Source organism: Gallus gallus, chromosome 10 (genome assembly GCF_016699485.2).
Source record: "Gallus gallus isolate bGalGal1 chromosome 10, bGalGal1.mat.broiler.GRCg7b, whole genome shotgun sequence".
In the NCBI taxonomy this organism is placed as follows: Eukaryota; Metazoa; Chordata; class Aves; order Galliformes; family Phasianidae; genus Gallus; species Gallus gallus.
Genome location: NC_052541.1, coordinates 20,371,908 through 20,398,797, shown reverse-complemented (window position 1 = coordinate 20,398,797; position 26,890 = coordinate 20,371,908). Strand labels below are relative to the sequence as shown.

Here is a 26,890-nt window from a genome sequence, read left to right as displayed (position 1 = left end):
AGCCATTCCTAGAATAGCACTATGGGAAACATAGTGGCAGAGAAGCAAGTATCCACACTTCCCTGAACGACTGCTCCAAGAGAAAAAAAGAAAAAAAAGAAAGAAAAATGAATTTCTTTTAGACATTATCTGTTTGAAGGCAGATACGATCCCCACACTTAAGAAAAAAAAATTACAGTTCACAGAGGGATCTCCAGCACTATGTGTAATTGGTCTAGGCAACAAGTGACACAGGTCTGTGTCATAAAGAACTGAAGTATAGTTGAAGTCAAGCTCCTAAGCTCCAGCTAACCCAACCAAACGGACATGCCTACGGACAGACAGAATCCTGAAGACAGCCAGTAAAAATGTCAAACAAAGCACCTGATTCTCAGCCTTCTCAGTCCTCATCAAAAATCCAGAGGCCTCCCTGTTGGCTCCACCGCTGACCTGTAAAGCCCAAGCTCGCAATCTGCTGGAAGTCCTTGTAACTAGACAAAAGAGAATTTCAATTGGACTGAATTTTAGGAAACCATTGCATTAGATCAAAAAGAGTGCCTCCCTGAGTGACTGGAAAAAAGACAACATCACACCTATTTTTAATAAGGGAAGAAAAGATGACCCTGGGAATTACCAACATAACAGTCTCACCTCTGTGCTGGGAAAGAGCACAGAGCAGATCCTCCTGGAAGTTGCACTAAGGCACAAGTAAGACAGGGAAGGTGATACAGGAGAACCAGCACGGCTTCACCGAGGGTAAATCCTGCTTTACCAACCTAGTGGCTGTCTATGATGGTGCCACTGCATCAATAGACAAGTAAAGAGCCACTGATACCATCTACCTGGACCTCAGTAAGGCCTTTGACACAATATCCCACAGCATCCTTCTCTCCAAATGGGAAAGATACAGATTTGACGGGTGGACTGTTGAATGGACAATGAACCGGCTACAGGATTGGGTCCAGAGAGCAGCGGTCAATGGCTCCATGTCTGGATGGTGATTGGTGATAAGTGTTGTCCCACAGGGGTCCATGCTGAGGCTGATACTCTTCAATATCTTCATCAGCGACATCATCAGTGGGGTTGAGTGCACCCTCAGAAAATTTGCTGATGACACCAAGCTGTGGGCTGACACACCAGAGGGACAGGATGCCAAACAGAGGGACCTAGACAGGCTCAAGCAGCAGGCACAGGTGAACCTCATCAGGTTCAAAAAATCCAGGTGCAGTGTCCTGCATGTGGGACAAGAGAACCCCCCACTACCAATACATGCTGGGGGATGAAAAGACTGAGCATAGGCCTGTCCCAAAAGACCTGGAGGTACTGGTGAATGGCAAGCTGGACGTGAGCCAGCAATGTGCCCTCCCAGCCCAGAAAACCAACCATATCCTGGTCTGCATCAAAAGAAGCGTGGTCAGCAGGTGAAGGAAGGTGATCCTGCCCCTCTGCTCTGTACTGAAGAGGCCTCACCTGGAGTACTCCATCCAGATGTAGAGTCCTCAGTGCAGAAGAGACATGGACCTGTTGGAGCACATCCAGAGGATGGCCACAAAAAAAGTGAACTAAGGGATCGAACACCTCTCCTACAAGGTCAGGCTGAGAGAGCTGGGGCTGTTCAGCCTGCAGAAGTGAAGGCTCTGAGGTGACCTGGTAACAGCCTTTCAATACCTAAAGAGGAGCTAAAGGAAAGAACAAGGGAACATTTAGGTTAGACATAAGGAAAATATCTTTTACAGCGAGGGTGGTGAGGCAGTGGAACAGGTTGCCCAGAGTTGTGGTGGATGCCCTGTCCCCTTCAAGGTGAGGCTGGATCAGGCCCTGGGCAACCTGATCTAGCCGTAGATGTCCTTGATCGCTGTAGGGAAATTGGACTAGATCATCATAAATGGTCCTTTCCAACTCTAAGGAGTTTATGGTATGATACCTGAAGCCATGAGACATGATGACACAAAGGACATCAATGGCCTGGTGTGCAACAAGGGCAGGCAGGGAAGCCTGCATGCTCAGCAGCTCTGGGGAAACTCACCAAGTACTCCACTCAGGAAGATCCAGACCAGTTGTAGAGCCTCTCTGTGCCAGTCTCAGTATTCAGTAGATCAGAGGCCTTGCCTCATCACACTGTCGGGTCCCATAGCTGCAGAGCTAGCTATTTAATGGGGGGTCAGGGGATGGAAGGAATAGGGGCAGGGGGTTTGGATACCATACAGGTTAGGAAACTAATAGCATCCCCAGACAACTGGAATGGAGATATCTGGGGTGATCCTGATGAAGTGGCCCAGTGGAGAACAATCCCTTGTTTCCTATAAATACAAAGCCAGATCTGCCATAGAAACAGAAAGAACCATAGGACCCTGGGGCGGTCGGCCACAGTGTGCTCTGAGAATTATGCCCTGGCACCTGTTACCACTGACAAATTTGTAAGGACAATGTAGGAGAGAACCAGACAAAATGGGAACAGAATATTTGTGCTCACTATGCTCGAGTAGTGGAGACTGTATTATATCAAGTGAGGATGAAGAAAATGGCTACTGGGGCCCAGTGGTTTTCTTAAGCTCAGGTCCCAGCCTGGTAGATTCACCTCACTCTATCACTAGCCACGTAGCTTATTGGGCTGGAAAAATAGACCCCACTGAGCAAGGTAACCCCCATTTCATCTTTAAGTGAGCTTTCCACAGCTATCACAAAAGCTGCCTGCATACAAGCCATGCACAAACAAGGGGTTTGTGGTGTTCCATTATCTGCTCCACAGATTTCACAGTGCTTAAACCACTAGCTAGAGGAGCCCCAGAAATCCTTAAACCCCATCGAGCTGCAAAACAGAAAGAGATCAAAAGGGACGCAGAACATAATTAGGAGACACAGAACGGACATGGAGAGAGGACACAGGGAGAACACAAAGACGCGGGTGGGGCACGAGGACACAGAGAGAACATGTCATAAAATGGGCTGGGACACCGTGGCGGCAGACAAACCAAGTTTGGAGTCCCAGGTTGGAGACTGTGAGATGAGGATCATGAAAGAGGGAACAGAGACTTAATGAGAAGGTACTGAGTTTAAGAAGAGTTGCAAAGAAGATCTGGAAAGCACAGAACCCCTTTATGGAAAAGACCACCAGCTCCAGGCATTTCTGGAGTTGCAATGCTCAGTAAGCCAACCAGGGTTACCTTGGGGCTGATTGAAGCATTCCAGAAACGAGATAATAGCAGAAGAAATGAATGTATGTCAGTTCCGCTACTACCAGGTCAGAGAAAGGGAGACAACCCCTTCATTTTTCTCAGAGAACAATTGAAGGGCATCATAAGGACAGGCATAGCAGATATAGCTACCCTAAACCAGCATAGAATCCTCTCAGAAAGGCAGAGATCAAAACCCTGCAATAAAAATAATAATAACAATAATTTAAAAAAATCACCTACCTCTTTCCAAGGACCAGGGCTCACCCAGCAATCCACAGGACACAGCCTCCAGAAAGAGACAATTCCTCTGTGGCTGCCAGCCCTTAAATGAGATTAGGGAGGGGTGGAGACAGGCTCAGCCCCATCTGGTCCCACAGGTGCATTGCTTCCACCTGTGCTCGTAGGGCTACACCCCTCACCAGGTGCTCCATCACTGCTTCAGGCTGTGATCTCAAAGATCCCATAAAGGCATAAAGCCAAAAAAAAAAAAAAAAAAAAAAAAAAAGTAATTGGGTCTGCCTGTCCAGCAAGGGGAGGTTTATCAATGGACAAGCTATGATGGCCCACATATTTTGATTCCAGTCTGTCCTCAAAGGCAATTGGTGAAATTTCTAATAGACAGGGTAGCACAGATTTCAATACTGATACAGCAAGATGCTGAGAAGCTGCATGTGCAGCAAAAGAGCTAAGATTCCTGGTGTGAACAGAGCGAGTGCTGTCTGCCAGACTGCCTGGATCAACTTATGGCTCCCCAGTGAGAAACATGTGTCGTATACTCACTTTGCAATTGAAGACCATTGCAAAAATATTGTAGAATTTACTGTCCTCAGTGGTTGAACCTGACACCTGTCTGTATGGCAGCGTGTAGCCTTTCGGCCCAAACCTCAAAGAAATAGGGAGGCTGCAGGGTGAGTACTTCGTGCAGCCCCTGAGCTCCTAAAATCAGAGATCACTGACATACTGCAGTACCCCATTTCTGCTGAGGCACGATGTGGGATTTATGAAGACATAGCAGACTTGGAGAACAGGCAAATCATCTCCAGAATGCACTCGCTGTACAGCATGCCCACTGTTGCAGGGGGATGGCATGGGGAAGGAAGTGAGGAAATAAAGGGGAAAGCCTGAAAAAGAAATGGGGAAGGCATGGGGAAAGACATAGGGGAGTGAAGGGGAAAGGTTAGAATACCTGAAGAGCAGCCTAAAAAGCAGTAACAAGCTCTGAGAGGACTGTAGAGTGCCAGATTCTGTATTGGGTGCGTATTTGTGTGTGTATATTGTCATTACCTGTATGGGTCAAGGTTGGAGTTGTTGCTTGTGAGCTCCTGCAGTGGAAAATGCTCGAGCAACTGCTGCAGTCTGTGCAGACCTGTAGGATGGGAGAGTGCATGGTAAGGACAGCCCAGCAGCTCTCAGCTGGATGAACTTCCTCTGTGTGCCCATACTGTGAGCCGTGCGGCTGTGCCTGGCTGCATTGCTCCAGCCCACAGCCCACTGCCTGCAGCTGCATCTTTGCTTCCTACCATCCTGCCCAGAGCCTCGAGGGTGCTCCCACAGTCCCCTGCCCACCCCCAGAATGCCAGAGAAGACATCTGGCAGCAGGATGGAGGAATCCCAGCACCCTGTTTTACTTCTGCCTGTAGCTCTCTCCTCTTCTGCCACATAGGGCTCCAGCCTGTGAAATGGCAATGATCTGGGGGAAAGGGAGCGTTGGCAGGAGCGACTGCTGCAGTTGACTGGGGAGGGTCTGCATACCCCATGCCCGTGTGGGCTATCTCTCTGGTTGCAGGAGGAAGGGCAGATGAAAAGCTGCAGCTGAGCCTGATGGACCTGCATAACTCTCAGACCATCTTGCCAAAGGCAGCTGTGACACACTGATTCCTTCTATGCAGGTGAATTAATTTTTTCCATCTGTAAACTGAGGTGAAGAACTGCAGTTTTCATTAATCTTTGTGGAAACAATGTAATGGTCCACACGAATCTCAGAACTGCAGCTTTGTGCAGTGTCTGCCTGTTTAGACATGCTAGGACCTAAAGATATCCATTTTATGGCATTAAAAAGAATAAAAAGACAGAAATGAAACTTGGAGTTGAAGAAAAGCGCTTGGAAACAAAGACATTAAAGTACGAACAAGACAGAGGGTGAGCGAACATTAATATGGCCCGGTACTTTCTGCCAGCATGCTTTAATTTCGTTATCATTAAATATGCTGGGCAGTTACATTTTGGTATGTGAATATTTGAAACAATGCAACAGATGGTGGCAAAAAGAAAAAAAATCCTTTTTTCATTTTTACAGATATTCATAAGCACTTAGCACAGCTTTCATGGGCTTGGAGTACTTTACGTCTGTTTTCTTCGTCTTTGCCCCCCTTCTAACTTCGTATTCTTCCCCCGTCATCACAAGAGAGAACGGATCGCTAGGGACTGCTCCGAGGATCCGCGGCAATCTCGTCGGAGTATTTCATTCCACTGTCTCTGCTACCGCCAGGTGGCCAATGCGCGGAACTACAGCTGTATGCGGCGAGAATGCAGTACGCATGCGCGAGCTTCGAGACGGTAGTACGCATGCGCGACATTATAGACGGCAGTACGCATGCGCGAAATTATAGACGGCAGTACGCATGCGCGAGCCTTGAGACGGTCGTACGCATGCGCGACATTCTGGACGGCAGTACGCATGCGCGAGCCTCAAGACGGTAGTACGCATGCGCGACATTCTGGACGGCAGTACGCATGCGCGAGCTTCGGGACGGCAGTACGCATGCGCGACATTATGGATGGCACTACGCATGCGCGAATTTCGACTTGGCAGTACGCATGCGCGATCGCTGGGAAGGCAGTACGCATGCGCGACATTGTGGACGGCAGTACGCATGCGCGAGACAATAGACGGTAGTACGCATGCGCGTCATTATAGACGGCAGTACGCATGCGCGACATTATGGACGGCAGTACGCATGCGCGAGTCGCGAAACGGCTGTACGCATGCGCGACATTATGGAAAGCAGTACGCATGCGCGGGACTCGATACGGCAGTACGCATGCACGAACCGCGAGACGGTAGTACGCATGCGCGACAACATGAACGTCACTACGCATGCGCAAGCCGCGAGACGACAGTACGCATGTGCGAGCATCGAGACGGCAGTACGCATGCGCGACATTATGGAAAGCAGTACGCATGCGCGAGCCGCGAAACGGCAGTACGCATGCGCAAGATTTTAGACGGCAGTACGCATGCGCGTGCTTCGGGTCGCCAGTACTCATGGGCGACACTCGAAACGGTAGTACGCATGCGCGAGTCGCGAGCCGGCAGTACGTATGCGCGAGCGTCGATACGGAAGTACGCATGCGCGAGATTACAGACGGCAGTGCGCATGTGCGGGCTTCTTGACGGCAGTACGCATGCGCGAGCCCCGTGAGGGATGTACGCATGCGCGAGAGTGGAGACGGAAGTACGCATGCGCGACATTATGGAAAGCAGTACCCATGCGCGGAACTCGATACGGCATTACGCATGCGCGAGCCGCGAGACGGTAGTACGCATGCGCGACACTATGGTCGGCAGTACGCATGCGCGAGACCATAGACGGTATTACGCATGCGCCTCATTATAGACGGCAGTACGCATGCGCGAAATTATGGACGGCAGCACGCATGTGCGACATTATGGACGGCAGTACGCATGCGCGACATTATGGAAAGCATTACGCATGCGCGACATTATGGACGGCAGTACGCATGCGCGACATTGTGGACGGCAGTACGCATGCGCGACATTATGGAAGGCAGCACGCATGCGCGAGCACCGAGACGGCAGTACGCATGCACTACGTTAAAGACGGCAGTGCGCATGCGCGACATTATGGACGGCAGTGCGCATGCGCGACATTATGGACGGCTGTACGCATGCGTGACATTATGCACGGCAGTACGCATGCGCGACATTATGGATGGCACGACGCATGCGGGACATTATGCACGGCAGTACGCATGCGCGAGACCATAGACGGCAGTACGCATGCGCGGCATTATGGACGGCAGTACGCATGCGCGACATTATGGACGGCAGTACGCATGCGCGGGCGTCGAGACGGCAGTACGCATGCGCGACATTATGGACGGCAGTACGCATGCGCGACATTATGGACGGCAGTACGTATGCGCGACATTCTGGACGGCAGTGCGCATGCGCGGGCGTCGAACGGCAGTACGCATGCGCGACATTATGTAAGGCAGTACGCATGCGCGACATTATGTACGGCAGTACGCATGCGCCACATTCTGGACGGCAGTACGCATGCGCGAGCGTCGGGACGGCAGTACGCATGCGCGACATTATGTACGGCAGTGCACATGCGCGGGCGTCGAGACGGCCGTACGCATGCGCGACATTATGGACGGCAGTACGCATGCGCGACATTATGGATGGCACTACGCATGCGCGAAATTATGGACGGCAGTGCGCATGCGCGGGCTTCGAGACGGCAGTACGCATGCGTGACATTATGGACGGCAGTACGTATGCGCGAGCACCGAGACGGCAGTACGCATGCGCTACGTTAAAGACGGCAGTGCGCATGCGAGACATTATGGACGGCAGTACGCATGCGCGACATTATGGACGGGTTACGCATGCGTGACATTATGGACGGCAGTACGCATGCGCGAGACCATAGACGGCAGTACGCATGCGTGACATTATGGACGGCAGTAGGCATGCGCGACATTATGGAAGGCAGTGCGCATGCGCGAGCCGCGTAACGGCAGTACGCATGCGCGACCTTAAAGACGGCAGTACGCATGCGCGAGCCGCGAGACGGCAGTGCGCATGCGCGGCACTATAGACGGCTGTGCGCATGCGCGAGACTGTAGACGGTACTGCGCATGCTCTGGATTCGAGACGGCAGTACGCATGTGCGACATTATGGACAGCAGTACGCATGCGAGAGCTTCGGGTCGCCAGTACTCATGCGCGAGACTCGAAACGGTAGTACGCATGCGCGAGTCGCGAGCCGGTAGTACGCATGCGCAAGCGTCAAGACGGAAGTACGCATGCGCGACATTATGGACGGCAGTGCGCATGCGCGGACTTCGAGACGGCAGTACGCATGCGCGAGCATGGAGACGGAAGTACGCATGCGCGATGTTATGAACGTCAGTACGCATGCGCGGGACTCGATACGGCATTACGCATGCGTGAGCCGCGAGACGGAAGTACGCATGCGCGAGCATGGAGACGGAAGTGCGCATGCGCGATATTATGAACGTCAGTACGCATGCGCGGGACTCGATACGGCATTACGCATGCGCGAGCCGCGAAACGGAAGTACGCATGCGCGACATTATGGACGACAGTACGCATGCGGGAGACCATAGACGGCAGCACGCCTGCGCGACATTATGGACGGCATTAGGCATGCGCGGCATTATGGAATACAGTACGCATGCGCGAGCACCGAGACGGCAGTACGCATGCGCGACGTTAAAGACGGCAGTACGCATGTGCGAGCCGCGAGACGGCAGTACGCATGCGCAGCACTATAGACGGCAGTGCGCATGCGCGACATTATGGACGGCATTACGCATGCGCGACATTATGGAAGGCAGTACGCATGCGCGACATTATGGAAGGCAGTACGCATGCGCGAGCCTTGAGATTGTAGTACGCATGCGCGGCATTATGGAATACAGTACGCATGCGCGAGCACCGAGACGGCAGTACGCATGCGCGACGTTAAAGACGGCAGTACGCATGCGCGAGCCGCGAGACGGCAGTACGCATGCGCTACATTATGGATTTTAGTACGCATGCGCGGCACTATAGACGTCATTGCGCATGCGCGCGGTTCGAGACGGCAGTACGCATGCGCGAGCCGAATGACGGCAATACGCACGCGCGTCATTATAGACGGCAGTGCGCATGCGCGACACTACGGACGGCACTGCGCATGCGCGGGCGTCGAGACAGCAGTACGCATGCGCGACATTATGGACGGCAGTACGCACGCGCGAGACTATAGGCGGCAGTACGCATGCGCGACATTATGGACCGCATTACGCATGCGCGACATTATGGAAGGCAGTACGCATGCGCGAGACTATAGACGGCACTGCATTTGCGCGGACATCGAGAAGGCATTACGCATGCGCGACATTATGGAAGGCAGTACGCATGCGCTGGTCTCGATACGGCAGTACGCATGCGCGAGCGTTTAGACGGTGGTACGCATGCTGGGCATTATGGAAGTCAGTACGCATGCCCGACGCGCGAGACGGCAGTACGCATGCGCGAGCTTCGGGATGGCAGTAAGCATGTGCGAGTCCCGAAACGGCAGTACGCATGCGCGAATTTTTCAAAGTTCAATACGCATGCGCTAGTTTCGAGACGGTAGTTCGCATGCGCGACATCATGGAAGGCAGTACGCATGCCCGACAATATAGACGGTAGTACGCATGCGCGAGATTCGAGACGGAAGTACGCATGCGCGACAGAATGGACGGCAGTACGCATGTGCGAGCTGCATGACGGTAGTACGCATGCGCGACATTATAGACGGCAGTACGCATGCGCGATAGCATAGACGGCAGTGAGCATGCGCGGGGTTCGACACGGTAGTACGCATGCGCGAAATTATGGACGGCGGTACGCATGCGCGTATCGCGAGACGGCACTACGCATGCGAGACATTATAGACCCCCAGTACGCATGCGCCAGCTTCCGGATGGCAGTACGCCTGCGCGAGTCTCGAAACGGCAGTACGTATGCCCGGGCTTCGAGACGGCATTGCGCATGTGTGATCCGCGAGACGGTACTTCGCATGTGCGAGATTATAGACGGCAGTACTCATGCGCGAGGCGCGAGACGGCAGTACGCATGCGCGAATTTTTAATAGTTCAAAACGCATGCGCGAATGATGATATGGCAGTACGCTTGCGCGAGCTTCGAGACGGCAGTGGGCATGCGCGAGTCCCGAGACGGTAGTACGCATGCGCGACATTATAGACGGCAGTACGCATGCGCGAGATTCGAGACGGTAGTACGCGTGCGCGACATTATGGATGGAAGAACGCATGCGCAAGCCGCGGGAAAGCAGTACGCATGCGGGACATTATGGACGGCAGTTTGCATGCGCGTGTCTCGACACGACAGTATGCATGCGCGAGCGTTGGGACGGTAGTACGCATGCGCGACATTAACGACGGTAGTACGCATGCGCGGTCTTCGAGACGGCAGTACGCATGCGCGATACTATAGACGCCAGTGCGGATGCGCGAATCGCGAGACAGCAGTACGCATGCGCGACATTATGGACGGCAGTACGCATGCGCGACTTTATGGAAGGCAGTAGGCATGCGCAACATTATAGACGGCAGTACGCATGCGCGAGCTTCGAGACGGTAGTACGCATGCGCGACATTAAGGAAGGCAGTACGCATGCGCGACATAATAGACGGCAGGACGCATACGCGAGTCGCGAAGCGGTAGTACGCATGCACGAGATTGCAGACGGCAGTACGCATGCGCGGCATCATGGAAGGCAGTACGCATGCGCGAGCCTCGAGACGGTAGTACGCATGCGCGAACATCGAGAAGATAGTACGTATGCGCGATAGAATGGAAGGCAGTTCGCATGCGTGGGTTTCGACACGGCACTACGCATGCGCGAGCCGCGAGACGGTAGTACGCATGTGCGACGTTGTAGACGGCAGTACGCATGCGCGAGCCCCGAGATGGCAGTACGCATGTGTGATATTATGAACGGCAGTATGCATGCGCTAGCTTCTAGACGGTAGTACGCGTGCGCGTCATTATGGACGGCAATTCGCATGCGCCGGTCTCGGCACGGCGGTACGCATGCGCGAGCCTCTTGACAGTACGCGTGCGCGACTGATGAGACGGCAGTACGCATGCGCGGGTTTCAGAACCGAAATACGCATGCGCGAGCTTCGAGGCTGCAGTACGCATGGGCGAGCCGGCAGGACGCCTGCGCGAGTTTCGAGACGGCAGTACGCATGTGCGACCTCCGAGACTGCCGTACGCATGCGCGAGTTTCCGAAGTGCAATACGTATGCGCGAGCTATGAAACGGCAGTACGCATGCGCGAAGTTCGGGACGGCAGTACGCATGCGCGAGTTTCCGAAGTGCAATATTCATGCGCGAGCTATGAAACGGCAGTACGCATGCGCGAGCTTCGGGACGGCAGTGCGCATGCGCGATGCTGGAGACTGCAGTACGCATGCGCTAGTTTCAAAAGTGTAATACGCATGCGCGAGTGCCGGAGGTGCAGTACGCATGCGCGAACCTCGAGACAGCAATACCCATGCGGGAGGTCTCAGACGGCAGTACGCATGCGCGAGCTGCGAGAAAGCAGTACGCATGCGTGGGTTTGAAAAGTTTAATACGCATGCGCGAACTATCACACGGCAGTACGCATGCGCGGGCTTCGAGACTGCAGTACGCATGCGCGAGTTTCAAAAGTGCAATACGCATGCGCAAAATAGGAGGCGACAGTACGCATGCGCGAGTTTCGAGACTTTACCATGCATGCGGGAGGTTCAAGACTGCAGTACGCAGGCGCGTGTTTTAAAAGTGCAATACGCATGCGCAAAATAGGAGACGGCAGTATACATGCGCGAAACTCGAGACGGCTGTACGCATGCGCGAGCTATGAGACGGCAATACGCATGCGCGACTTCCGAGAGTGCAGTACGCATGCGCGATTGCCGGACGTGCAGTACGCATGCGCGAGCTATGAGACGGCAGTACGCATGCGGGAGCTTCGAGACGGCAGTAGGCATGAGCGAATTTTTAAAGGTTCAATACGCATGCGCGAACTATGATATGGCAGCACGCATGCGATAGTTTCGAGACGCTACCACTCATGCGAGTTTTGAGACTGCAGTACGCATGCGCGAACTATCAGACGGCAGTACGCATGCGCGAGCCTCGAGACCGCAATACGCATGCGCGAGCTTTGACATGGCAGTACGCATGCACAAGCCTCGAGGCGACAGTACGCATGCGCGAGCTTCGGGACGGCAGTACGCATGCGCGAACGTTATCTCGGCAGTACGCATGCGCGAGTTTTCAAAGTGCAATACGCACGCGCGATCTATGAGTCGGCAGTACGCATGCGCGGGCTCCGTGACTGCAGTACGCATGCGCGAGCCTCGAGCCGGCAGTGCGCATGCGGGAGTTTGAAACGTGCAATACGCATGCGCGTACTATGAGACTGCAATACGCATGCGCGAGCTTCGCGTCTGCAGTACGTATGCCCGAGCTTCGGGACGGTAGTACGTATGCGTGCACGAGCCTCGAGACTACTACGTATGCGCGAGAAATGAGACGGCAGTACGCATGAGCCACATTATTGACGGCAGTACGTATCCGCGAGCGTCGAGACGGCAGTACGCAGGCGCGGGTTTCGTGACGCTAACACGCATGCGATAGCTTTGAGACCACAGTACGCATGCGAGAGTTTCAAAAGTTCTATACGGATGCGCTAGCTTTGCGACGGCAGTACGCATGCGCGAACCTCGAGACGGCAGTACGCATGCGCGAGCTTCGAGAGAGCAGTACGCATGCGCTAGTTTCAAAAGTGCAATACGCATGTGCGAGCTGTTGGACGGTAGTATGCATGCGCGATCCTCGAGACGGCAGTACGCATGCGTGAATTTCAAAAGTCCAATACGCATTCGCGACGTATTAGACGGTAGTACGCGTGCGCGAGATTCGAGACGGCTGTACGCATGCGCGAACTATTAGGCTGCAGTACACATGCGCGAGTTTCAAAAGTGCAATACGCATGCGCGAACTATTAGACGGCAGTACGCATGTGGTGGCTTCGGGACAGCAGTACGCATGCGCGGGTTTCAAAATTGCAATACGTATGCGCCAACTGTTAGACGGCTGTACGCATGAGCGAACTTCAGAAATGCAATACGCATGCGCTTACTATTAGACTGCTGTACGCATGCGCGAGAGTGGAGACGGTAGAACGCATGCGCGAGATTCGAGACAGCAGTACGCATGCGCGGGTTTCAAAATTGCAATACCTATGCGCGAACTGTTAGACGGCTGTACGCATGCGCGAGCTTTAGAAATGCACTACGCATGCGCCTACTATTAGACTGCAGTACGCATGCGCGAGAGTGGAGACGGCAGTACGCATGCGCGGGTTTCTAAATTGCAATACCCATGCGCGAACTGTTAGACGGCTGTACGCATGCGCGAGCTTTAGAAATGCACTACGCATGCGCAAACTATTAGACTACTGAACGCATGCGCGGGTGCCGGAGTTGCAGTACGCATGCGCCAACCTCGAGACGGCAGTACGCATGCGCGTTCAATTAGAGAGCGGTACGCATGTGCGCGTTTGGAGGCGGCAGTACGCATGCGCTGGCTTTGAGACTGCAGTAAGCATGCGCGGGTTTCAAAAGTGCAATACGCATTCGCGAACTTGTGTCCATGAAATGCCACGCCTATCAGGTAGTTCCTGAAGAACGAAGTTAAAAATATTAAAGCTGCATAATTTGCTGCAACTTGGGTCCATTTACGAACTTCCTGTGAAAGCCTGCTGTTTCAAGAACAGCACCGATCCAAACTGGCGCCAGAAGTTTCACGGTCAAGGTGTGAACACAGTTTTGCAGGCTGCAGCTTGCTGTGCATGCAGTTTTTGCTGTTGGGGAAGAACTGGATGCTAGGTTCTCCTGACCAGTGCCTCTATCAACATAACCACAGTGGACGGGAGAGCAGGAGGCAGGAATACATACATATTGCTGCTGAGAAAGCTATTTGCTGTATTAGACATGTTTCAGAAAGCCTGAAAACGTTTGCTGAAACTACTCTTCAGTCTATGATACGTGTCTTGTCAGACTGTTTCTTTTCATAAAATACTTTACATTTTGCTAACTGAATCCAGAAATCAGTAAACCATTGCTATTTTTTTTTTTTTTAATAGGCAGATGAGTGACTACATGAATAGAATCTGGATATAAAAATGAAATGAGCATCTGGCACAGCGTCAAGTACATTATGTTGACTTTCACCTCTGAGCATCTGAACAGCTATTTGTCATCTGACATCCCTGACAACTCACACCTGAAAACAGAGGGAACTAGCACACATTCTGCATGGGGAAAATTCACAAAAGCTGTCTCTGTGAACAACTACTCTGTTCTGACAAAAAGTTTAAGGAAGACTCCAATACACTGTAGCCTAAGATTTAGAAAACCCAGCCTACACTTTGCCTAGGTGTGGTTTTCATCCCATATCACCTTGAATAAGCCATCATTACGAGTTAGGTCTGAGTTTCTTAGAACCCACAGGTTTTTTGTTACCTTGAGACTAAAACAGACACAGTTGAGCATCATTTTTTAAAACACCTGAAATACTTTATCTTCATTTTTCTGAGGCTCAAATATAATTTTCTGTGTTTCAGAAGTTCCAGTAAAAAGTTGACTCCTGGTAAATTCCTCTACAAACTGAACTAATGTCTCAGATTCTGCAATAAACACAATTTGCCATTCTACACATAACAGATAAAATACCTTTTTTCACCCCTGCTTTAAGCTGTTAAATGGGTTTGGAGCGTTTGACCTTCAGAGTTTGCATAAAATGGAGCATCTCGTATGAACAGCCAGGTGAATAGGATGTCAAGTCACAGAAAAAATCTTCAAGACAAAGAGAAACGATACCATAGCATGACACTGCCTAACAAGGTATTAGAGGAACTTCCTCACATAGCTAAACATACCATCACTTGAAAATCTATGGGATGGGTGAGGGACTTTAGAGTGTGGGACCATGATGGGAAGTTGGGAAATTCTCAAAGCATAAAAGCAGCACAAAATGGCTGTAGAATACACCACAGAGATAATCAAGATAGTGAATAGTGTACATCCAGGACACACAGGTATGTGCGCAGCTCATCGCCCCACAGCCTTGTGCAGTCCATGTTAAAGCCCAAAATGAGGTGTTAAAACAATTTAAGCTGATCTGTTTCAATACCACCAAGTCCCACCTTCCTCCCTCCCCACACATGTACCATAGCCCAGAACAGCCCACATCCCACACTCCTCTCCAGGGCATTCCTTAGCATGACCCTCTGTTTCAGTGGTTACCATTCGTCCTCCTCCAAGGGACACAGCTTGGCCATTCACTGTGGTGACACCAATATGACGAGCAGCAAATGGCGATTTATTGAATCTCACACACACTTATATACTCTATGCCCTTCGTGTACGCCTACTACATTGTACACGTCATAGCTCCTCCTAGAGTAGGGGAAGGGTCTAACGCGTCACAACCCGAGAAGCTCGCATGCGCCTAATACAACAACCCTCCTGCCCCAAACCCTTCACAATGAGACCCAACCCAGAGCTCCTCCAGTAGGTTGGCTCGTGACAGACCAGCAATATAAAGCTGCTGAACCATATTTCCTGCGGATAGGGTCTGTCCACCACCGCCACGCTGCACCCAGGGCCTAGCATATGTTCAGGGCTGCCTCCAGTCAAGGTCACACAAAACATCCATCGTCACAAATGACTGTTTACTTATATGTGAGTTACAAAGGCAAACTTTACTAGCAAGAAAAGACATACCTTCTACTTGTAGCTGCTCCAATCGTAAATACAATGGTATACAGGAATAAGCAAAGCCAAGTCACCAATAAATTATAAAATACATATAACTTAGTGCTGAGACTGATGTCTTTATTAACAGTTTTTCCTTTAAAAAAAAATGCTCCGTCTCCGAACAAACTCCTCCTCCTTCAGATAGTTCTCTCGTTTTTTGTTTGTTTTCAATTTTTGTCAAAATCCTTTTCGTCATTAAGTGTAGGTAATGAGACAAGTATTGTAAATCACCTGCTATGGATGTTTTCCTTGATCAGTGTATGACCACTGCTAACACCTCACTGCATTTTCCCTGATCCCACCTGGGTTGTAGTTTAAAGACTGCCAGACACTGAAAAATATTAAAAGTCTTCAATTAAAAAAAATTAAAAGGGAGAGGGGATTAATCTCTGTAGCTCAAGAGTTTGCAGAGTACAGCTGCATTTTCTTAACAATATTTAAGAATTTTCTACCATTACTCTCATCACCCCCAGATCAAAGTAACACAATTCTTAAGTCCCTCTATGATACAGCAAACTCACATGCAGCTAGATAAAATTAAAAAAATCAAGGCAAGATCTTTAATTCATTTCACATCACTTCTTAAGATATCAGTGAAAATCTGAGGTCACTCTCTTTCAGATGACCCACACTGCAAACATCTTTTTTGGTACAGTATGTTATGAAAAGGAATTTTTGTTATTGTATTGTGCTGGCCTAACATTAAAATGTTATTTTATTAGCATGCACCATCATTAACATGTCTTATAAGATATAAAAATATCTTATAAGATGATGTTTTAATGTTGGTGCATGCCAGTAACATGCATTTCATGCAGAGTAGACACTAGAAAACACTTACTAAAGGATTATGGAAAAATTATCCTCAGGGATGTAACCAATTCAAATACTATGAGTGGCTTTCATTAGCAAAAATCTATGCCAATGAACTAATACAGTGTATTAAGTTCAGATATAAGGCAGTTCTACAACTCAGTAATCTAAACAAAAAAAAACCCTGCAAAAATGACATGAGATTTGTAATTAAGAGATGTTTCTCAAAAAAAAAAAACCAGAAAGAAAAAGAAAAAAAGGAGGGGGCAGGGCAAACAATTTATTTTGGGTAGGATTTATTCAAGATTCTCTCCATTGTTACTAGATATAGAACAGCTTGCACAATCACCCTGGTGAAAAATCCACTACATATAAAATGAAATGAGGAGTCTGACAGAGCTAGAAAATATTAAACTTTTTAAAAGCCAACCTATTTAAGATAATTGTCTTCTTTTGACAAGTCTGCAGGTAAGCCTAACATTTATTGAGTCTGATAAAGATATATGGAACATTGATCTAAAACTAGGGGGAAAAAAAGTTTTACTTTTCAAAACCTTTGCAAGCAACGCTAAAAGCTAACTTGCCAAGAATTTTTCAGTTTCACTCCCCATCCTTAAGCATTAATAAATGGATACAATAGTACCTCTATACAAGAGGTCATCTGTAAATTATTACAGCATCAAGTTGAACATAAACATCACAAGGGTACAAGAAAGCAACTCCCTGCAGTGTCAGTCAGCACTACCAATTCACAAGAAGTTCTTAGGCCTCAACTGTAACACATTTGATATATTTCAGAAAGGCATGGGCATATACTGATGCATAGCAAAGTCATTAGAAGTCATATATGCAAGGCTTCTATTTATCTCCCCTTTCAGAGACTTGCCAGCAAAGGTCAGTTACTTCCCATAAAACTTCTTGTTCAGAAGAAAGATCAGAAGATTGACGTTTACTTTTGCTCTGTCAAATAGCTTCATGACTGCAACACCTTCATACTGCAGCTGCAAAAGATCCTACCAAAGAGAAAACATTTTTGAGTGAGGAATCTTCAACAGTGTATACAAACTTATACAAGACACTGTAGTAAGGTGGGGTTTTGTGAAATATCTATCAAAAAATACATAGCATAAGCTAGAAAGATGAGAGAGCTAAAGATCCACTCACAGCACATGAACAAATATGCTGCACTAAGACTTTCCAGATGTTTATGTCTTCAACTGTGCTTAAAAAAAAAAAATTACAGAAAGTCATAAATAGAAGGCCAAATTTCAGCTCTAGACCATACCAGGCTCGTCATTCACATAATAGATGTAAAGCAGTGATGTTTAGAAATCTCTCTTCCATTTGCCTAATCCTATAATGTAAACATTACAACATTCCACAGGATGGCTCTCTAAAAAACCTACCTGCCATAGATCACTGCATTGTTCTAAACTACCTCACTGACAATGTATGTCACAGAAAGAAACTACTTCTCCATTAGTACTAATTATATGATGCCAGTTCAGCTTCCCCTGTATTTACAGAGGCACTAGTTCTAGTTACACTTTCTTCTCATCAGTGCTGCACCTGACAAAGCCATAAGACTCCCTGCACTGATTCATCTCAGCAATTAACTCCTTTCCATAATCTCCTCTCTAGAACAGCGCATCTTGGAGAAAGCATTCAGGTAGTGCTACTGCAAGGAATATTGCATGTATTCCAAAATCTGAATCTTGCTCCTGGCACCAGAATGTACATCAAAAAGCTGTTTCTACCATTTTCTATAAAAATTCTGGCAATATGAGACTTTTTAACTGTACTTGGATGAGCAGCGGCAGTTTGTTCATAGCGGTTTTACCACACATGCTTGAGAACCAAGCAACCTCAAGTAGCCACATGAACCAAGAAGTCCGTGGCCAGCTCCCACAGATCAGCATTGGAATGAACTGCAGGAGTTCCCAGAGCAGATGTATGGGATGTGTAAGGCAGCTATCCCTCCCAGCAGTCAGTCAGAGACTGTAATCCAGACACGTCTCTGTGCAGAGAGAGACATGTATGCAATTTGTTCCAATACCCCAAGGACATCCACGATTACCATCCCTAACAATACTTGGGGACCAATTTTTGGCAGACACACACGTGGACAGAGATGCCAGACATAAAAGTAGTGGTGTGGGAAGAAGAATGGGAATCACTTGGGAAAACTTGTCTGTAAGCCTGTTTCAATAGACTCATTTAAGTAAAGGCTGAGGAGTCATAAGAACTAGACAGCCAAAGAAACCACTAGGTGCAATATCACAGAAAGAATACTGGTGACAAGTAGCTGAAGTCATCAGACCCAAGCCCAGCTGACTACTGCCACAGACTACTGAGCTCTACCATAGCAAAAGGCTGCCAAAAGCACACACGTGTGTGTTTACTTATGTAACTAAGACACAGACTGACATGAAGCTTTCATTAGTAAAGAAACAAATTAGCCTCAGTTCCCCCTTGGCACTGGGTCTGTTTTGTCTGCAACAAATCTGCTGTTGTCAAGATAGCTTTTCACAGAATCATAGTATGGGCTGATGTTGGAAGGGACTCCAGCACCTGGCAGCCCCACCCCCACCAGCTCCAGCTGCCCAGGACTCTGTTCAGCCTGGCCTTGGGCACCTCCAGGGATGGGGCACCCACCCCTCTCCGGGCAGCCTGTGCCAGGGCCTCACCGCCTCTAGGTGAAGATTTTCCTCCTAATATTTAATCTAAATCCACCTTCTTTTAGTTTAAAGATGCCCCCCCCCCCCATTTTCACACTGTTCAGGCAGAAAACATATAATTAGTATTTTGATAAAGAGTCTGGCAAGCAGAAGAGATATTTGCTGTTCATATACATCCCATGAAGCTCATATGCTGTATGCTGTCATTATTAAATAGGATTGTTCTTACCTGATAATGTAACATAAAGGTTTCCATCTGTACCCCCATGAACTTTGCTTTTACCTCAAAATCTCCTACTTCTTCTGTTGGACTGATTTCAAATATTACATTTTTAAATCTGTGAATTTAAGAAATTAAAAACCACAGTTCATGAACATGCAGTTCCCAGTGACACAGGGAAGGGACACATCAGATGAAAGCTAAACTTCTATTCCTAAATTCTAATCCTATATCCTCATTTGGATTGAGACTCGGGAGAAAAATGAATAACGAATAGTAGGCTACAACAATGTAGCCTAACGTTTTACACCTGATAGGTTACGTCTTCACACAAGCACAATAGGAAATACAGTAATTTAGCCCATGTATTGATATACATGGAGCAGTCTACTTCTGCTCCTAGACATCCCCACTTCACTTAGTGCAAACCACTAAGTGTAAACAATGCTAATAAAAATTTCAGTAGCAAGTAGCTTCTATATACTGTACAAAAGATAGATCAATTACTCAAGGTCAGCAAAATGCAGCTGAACAAGCTTAGGCTAGCCTTTAGAGTTACTAATCTCAGTAGCGATTCACTTGAGGAATCCTTCTGTGACAGAGGCTTTGGGGAGGGTGTGGGGAGAAAGAGGGTATCGCCTTTAAATTCCATTAAACTTATCTACCAGAGATCTGCTCCCATTTAACCAGAAATAAGAGAACAGCACACAATCAGTTTGTGAGGTTTATCAGCCCTGTGCCAGCCTAAGTAGTCAAAAACAGCATGCAACATTTCCCTTTCTCTGGGAAAGCTATTTAGCTCTAAAGAGTTTTTAAGCAACACTTACTGGTTAACTTGTAGGTCCTCAATCTCTAAAAGCACTCCCTTCTCATGAAGTCGAGCTGCAGTGTATTTTAGAGAAATCTTTTTACTATTTTTGCCTTTCATCTCTCGAGGCTTCTTAGAGACTCTGGAAGGAAGAAGGATTTAAAAAAACAAAACAGAGAGCAAACAAAATATAGTAAACAATTCATACTATGTGGGTGAGTGGCTAGAACCAGAATAGATGGCTCAACTAACAGATATTTCTACTACAGAGTTTATCTACACAGCACCAGTAGCTCAGATCAGATCTTTGACTTCCTACTATTTACCAACAACTCATACAACAGAAACAGAAAAAAAAACACCAGTACTTCACAAAAAGCACTACTACTAATACAGTTAGGCAAAAGTTCTTACGGTTAACAAATCGTTTTTACTGGTACTCTGAAAACAGACCCCTAAGAATTACTTTGACACATAACAGAATTTGAAAAAGCAACCGACTATTTAGATGATCCAAGATAGCACGCATTAGGTGTATTTGTGTACAGCCTGTTGTCCTGGTAGATTCAGACTTTTTCATTTCTCTTCAAACTCAGCGTACAGATCACGTGTCCAAGGGATGCCATTACAGCTCCCCTTCTTGCCCGTCTCACTAATCGCTACCCTGTTGCCCACCCTACGTCACTGTATTAGAGTTAAAATTCCTGTGTGCCTCTTTGAGAAAACAGAGACCAAAACTACCTTACACGCTGGACTCTATTTTAAACCAGAATGTCTGATGCCAGCAATTTCAGGCTTAATGCCTACTACATTTCCCTTTTTCCCATATTTGCACTTCACTCTTTTCAACAAGCCACAAGCATACAAACCTAACTCTGGAATTTCTCCAGAACAGAAAGCTATTTTCACAGTATGTTCTGATTAAAAATGAAACAGGGAAAACAAACCCAGTTATGTTGAAAAATTTTCTAAGGCTACTGAGGACGGTGCTGTGCTGCCTGCCAAGGTAAAGAGAAGAAAGAAACTTGGGGTGGAAAGACATAGCTTTTCCTACAGGAAAACCTGAACTGTCTTCCACTGTACACACTCCCTCCGGGACAAAGAGGACAAACCACGATCAGTGCTGTCATTGTAAGTTAAAAGGATGCTTTCATTCTCTGCTCCAAGAAAGAAAGATGGGAGGGACTTTTCCAGCAGCGTGAAAATTACCAGAGCAACCCAACCATTATCTCTGGTCTCTCTACATTCCTTTCTCTCAAAAGGACCAAAATTCCTTTAACTATGTCTTCCTGACCTTCAGGGGCCACGCTCTCCCTTAGCTTTGTACAGATGGGATTACAATTTCTTAGCAATGACCTACACATTTTTTCTGAAACGAGCATTTCTTTCTAGGGTCACAGCACAGTTTGGAGATACTTACTTGCCCTTGCTGGCCAGGTTATCCAAGCAGGTTTTGATGTAGCTTTTGTAATAATCAACTTGTTCCCCATAAAAGGTAGCTTTGGAGTTCAAGGCACTGTATGTCTGCTGCAGCTTCACCAGCTCTGCCTTTCTTCTCTGACGGTATCTACGCTGATTCCGGATATCCTACAGCAGAGTAAGACACGCAGAGACCTACTGGTTATTGAAGATCTCTGGCTGCTCAAGCCCAGAGAACAGAGATAGACTGAGAAGCATTCAGAGGTTCAATTGTGCTTAGCCTTGCTTCAGGCCACAAGCTGTATTAAGATTCCTCAGTCACACCTGCCCCAGTTTAAGTGCCATCACTTCTGCGTTGACTGCTTTCGGACCTAATCAACTCCACACAGTAGTTCATTTAAATGTTCTGCTACTTTCTCAAGCTTCAGTGTAGTCATAATCAGAGTGGCTAGAGTGGACACTATCAATATGTGATTTAATGAAGACAGCAATTTTTGCTTTCACTGGGTAGGAGGAGTACCTTAAAAATCAAGAGCTATAGCCATAAAAATGCATAAACATGACAGTCTGTCTTTGCTAGTCAGCCATTTTTAAATGTGCTATATTAATTACTGAACAAAAAATATGGAACATTCAAGTCATTTTCACTTCTGATGTTTATTAATGACCAAATGATCAGTTTTAATCTCACCTCTGAAAGTGGTAATTCATTCACTGCATACACATAATCTTTTCCCATGTCTTACTTTGGCAAATGTATGATATGCTACATTGATGAAGCATTTCAACATGCAATGGTATTATATTACTTGCTTAAGTTTTTCTTAGGTCCTCCCTTAAGTATTTCAGTTATTCTTGAATGAGTGAGTGTATTTAAATAAAAACAATGCTTGATTTTTCCTTAAGTGACTAAACTTAGAGACTAAACTTAAGACTAAACTTCCATATGAAAATGAGATGGTAGAGGCACTATTTATACTAGCAAAAGGACTGAGAAAAGAGATTACACATCAGGGATTTCCTCCAATGTCTAATACTTATGGTGCCTGAGATTCTGGCAACAGAATAATTTGTGAAAACACAAATTTCCCATAAAAATAAGAGACTTTCCAAATGCAAAGATGAGGAAGCAAGTTATGTATTTCATATATCTAAGTACAGCAAAACTTACTCCTGAAAACTCAAACCAGTTTCACAAAACTGCAAGCCTAAAAAACAAACAAAAAAAACCTCCTCTGTAACTACTAGGAAACCACTAATTGGCGTACCTTTGCAATGTCATTGATTAGTTCCTGGTATTTATTTTTTGCATTCACTATCCCTAATTCTGTCAGCTTCTTCAGGCCTGTCTTGATTTTCTCTTTTTTACCCTGAAGATTTAAGTTGCCATCTTCCTTTACAGACACAGATTTTTTCATCTTATCAGGAGTTTTAGCATCACGAATGGCCCGTTTCTGCATAGCTCTTTGATGCTCTGCTTCCTAGAAAAAGACAGCAAGAAAATTACAAGTTCATAAACTGATCAGTTTTGAGATGATAAAGAACTAGAACAAGACATCTGACCTCCAGCATAACAGGACACAGAATTTTGCTCAGTCATTTCAGACTTATGAATACACTGGGTGAACATATTCCATGTACAAGAACAGGCAGATGCCTACCTACTGTTTAAAACAGTCATCTACAAAGGTATTTTCTAATAGCTATCAAAAGAGTTCAATTCACACGCACTATTTATTTCCATTATATCCCCCTGTCATTTTTGTGACATGCAGCTCCAAAACCAGTGGAGACAGCTTTGCTATAATGCAGATTCCCAAGTATACCCACATGCACGTAGATAAACAACAAATTCTCAGTCTAAAAGAACACGGAAAAAAAATCCTGCATACTTGCTCTGAAGTAGCTGGAGTGTCCAAGATTTCGGTCAGCGTCTCCCCAGGTTGGAAGCGGATCACATCAACAATTAAACGTTTTGTGCTGCAGAAAAACCATGGAGAATAGGAGGTAAAAATTTAAGCCAAGAGACCTTCAGTATTGCTATTCTGCAATAATAGCAGTGTTATTGATTGTAGTTGAGACCAAAACTCCAAGAACTAATCTACTTTTTTTGGCACCGTTTTATTAGAAACCAATTCCCTAAAAGACTCATCTACACAGTGCACACCACTGCTCCCTAACACCTCAAAAAGCTAGAACTCTTCCTCTGTATATTTTAAGGCCATCTCAGCACTACCACCTGGTCCACTGAAGCTGCAAATTTTGAGGTAAAAGATAAAGCATTTAGCAGCAACAGCAGTTTCATGCAGCCACAACGAGTCTAATGTTATCCATTCAAAGTGCACTTCAATGCTTTTTAATAGGTGTTAAAAAATAAACAAATGAAGCGAACCACTTTTTTACATGTACACTAACTTAGCCAAAGTAGGTATCTGCTTCCGACCTAATGACAAGATCTGTGGCTTAACCACACAGCCAATGCCCCGTCTGAGGCAACCGTGCTCTGAGCCAGATGACAACACCAAAGAATGCCTTCAATACACTGCAATCAAGCTAGAATTATTTCTGACATAATAAACTGCATCAACACCTTCCTTACCATCCACATCTTAGATGATTTCAGGTACATCTGTTAAATGCTTTTGAAATCAGTGTCACCTTCTTCTGGCGGGTAGGGTAATACTGGCATATATTTCAAGCAACTCCGTTAATGTAAAAATATTTTTAGATATACAGTTTTCTTCTGAGAGATCATTGCTCCATCTAGGCCAAGCGTAAGCTGACCTCATGAAATCTCAGCTAAACTACCTGGCATCAGAGCATGTGAATATGTAACAACGTCAGGTAGCTGCTCTATACATCCCAGCAACTGGGACTTGCTTAACACTGGCGAAGAGTCAGTATTAGTACTAAGTTCTCCCAGACAAAAAGAGCCTGACAACAAAATCACCAACTGTCCGCTGCTCTCATTCCATCAGGACTAACACCTCCATTACCCAAAGAGCTACTTATCTCAGTCAAGTGTGGGGGACATAGAGTGCAGAGGGAACAGAAGTGCATCGTGAACCAAGGAAAGGTTGGTATCGGGAGGTATTTCCCACAACAGGGAAAAAGCTACAGGGAGAGTATCATAAATTACCATCCTTGTCTCCTGCTTCACTAACAGGATACAGACACATTGTGCTCAAAGGCTAAATAAATCAGCTGACTTTCTAAGAGCTAGCAATTTTTAGCAGTACGCCATCACATTCGCTAGACGCTGTTACTCATGGGATTTCCTCATGTTGCACATATTCACTTGGAAGTATTTGCACAGGGCATCGTTTAGGCAACACAAATAGGACTGCATCTTAATTTTACATCAATAGACTTCAGAGTTAAAACTAAATTGTGATGAATGCTACAGGTTATTTACAATAATCCTAACAAATCATTCATACGGAAGTAAATCTAACTGCTGCTGTCAGACTTGTTCACAATGGGAATATTTTCTTTTCATCACAGATACACTTTTAAAGAGTGACAAATTCTTCAGTGACAAAGAACTAGTAAGAACAAATTCAACAGCTGCAGCATTTAAAAGAAATAGCTACAACCTCAGTATATTTTGAGTCACGGTACCACCTTTGCTTAATTTAAACTTCAGTTCTCTTACTTTCACAAACAGAACAGCGTGAAAATCCAGGCTCTACTCTCCCTCTTAAGAAATACACCAGGTAGTTTATCTCTCACTTACTTCAGCAGAATTGTCCTAGCATCCATCTCTGCATTTTCATCACCAGGAACATCAAATTTATTAGTGAGCGTGAGAGAAACCTCCGTCTTTGCTAGCATCTCCCTGTTCGGGTCATTAATGCTGCCAGACCCTTCCCCTGTCAAGTGGAAAAAGATTTTATAGATTACCTCATATTCTTTACATTCTTGACTGCTACAGCTCTGTATTTTTTCCTCCTATGTAACAGACTACAGAAAAACTCCACCATTTACTGTCAAATTTCTCATATGCCAGTAAGAGCTTTTAAAATCATCCTCTCAAATATACTGGACCTCTTCCTCCCCCCCCCCCCCCTCAAAAGTTGAGAGACTATTCACATACTAGAAAGGCACCACATCATCTCTAGTTTATATACCTTAAGGATTTATGTGTATTCCACACCTTCCTCAACATCTTACTCTGTCACGAAGAGAAACTGGCCTGCCCATAATACTTGATAAAGTAACGTATTGGTGTGCCGTTCTGTCCATGCTCTCAACAGAATGAATTTTCCCATCTAAAACTAAAGCCCCTCTTAGTGACCAAGCTTGTAATTCTTATAGCAAAGCCATCCTGTCAAAAAAGAATTTCTCTTGTTCCAACTATAGCTGAATTCTCATCTGCACAGTTGTTAGGTTCTCTCACATAACACTTTGTTCTTTGTGTGCACTTCGAAAACATGCCAGCAATCATTCCTTTAAAAAGTTCTAACTTTTCTTAAGAAGCAACTTCAAGGTAACTATTTTAATGTCTAAGCATTCTCTTGAAAGCTGTGTCCACCCATCCCCCAAAGACCTATAGACTAGATGCCACACTTGCAACAGCTGTAATACAGAAACCAAGGAGAAACAGGCTTGTGCCACTTTTCCATTTTTTATATGGTGAAGCACTAAACTTCGGCTTAGATCCTAGAAGATGTCCCGTGAAGCTACATCCTTCCTCCCTCCAACTCAAAAAAAGAAAAATATTTTCTTTCCTGTCCTTATTGTTCCTTTGCCAGATATTCACTAATGGATACACTCAAAAGGAGGGAAAAAAGGTTAACTGTCCATATGCCAAAAACTGTACTTCTCCTGTGAGACACGTCGCTTAATATACTTAGTACTAAACTCTTAAAGGAACACAGATCTCAAGACAGCAGATAAACCTTTGCAAATATGCTGGGAAGCACAAAGAAATGGCTTCAACATGAAGGAACAAAGACGCATTTCAAAATCTCTGTTCATCTTCTAGGAACAGGAATGGCATGACCAGAGACGTTTGGAGACAAGAAAAGAAAGAAGCCAGGCATATTTTCTTCCACAGGGCAAGATCTACAGTCAGAAGAATAAACTGGAACAAATACACTCCTTTTTTAGAGCACAAACTTCCAAGTGACCATTGATTATTCCTTGATAGTTTCTT

At 46.6% G+C, this 26,890-nt stretch overlaps 1 protein-coding gene and 1 long non-coding RNA gene across 2 annotated transcripts in view; one reads left to right on the top strand and one right to left on the bottom strand.

Annotated features, from left to right (window-relative positions):
* The first annotated feature begins 12,370 nt into the window (after positions 1-12,370).
* Positions 12,371-16,918, top strand: LOC107054220. Its single transcript, XR_001468284.4, has 2 exons — positions 12,371-12,538; positions 14,120-16,918. It is a non-coding gene; the product is annotated as an uncharacterized LOC107054220 (long non-coding RNA).
* The window catches only part of IQGAP3 (IQ motif containing GTPase activating protein 3), a 50,498-nt gene continuing 38,944 nt past the window's right edge, over positions 15,337-26,890 (bottom strand). The window contains exons 32-38 of the mRNA XM_413959.8: positions 25,469-25,604; positions 23,625-23,712; positions 23,001-23,213; positions 21,734-21,900; positions 20,333-20,455; positions 19,515-19,623; positions 15,337-17,620 (exon numbers count right to left, since the gene is read on the bottom strand). Of these exons, the coding sequence (XP_413959.4) occupies positions 17,507-17,620; positions 19,515-19,623; positions 20,333-20,455; positions 21,734-21,900; positions 23,001-23,213; positions 23,625-23,712; positions 25,469-25,604 (950 nt within the window). The 3' untranslated portion in view covers positions 15,337-17,506. The remainder of the gene's footprint in view (positions 17,621-19,514; positions 19,624-20,332; positions 20,456-21,733; positions 21,901-23,000; positions 23,214-23,624; positions 23,713-25,468; positions 25,605-26,890) is intronic.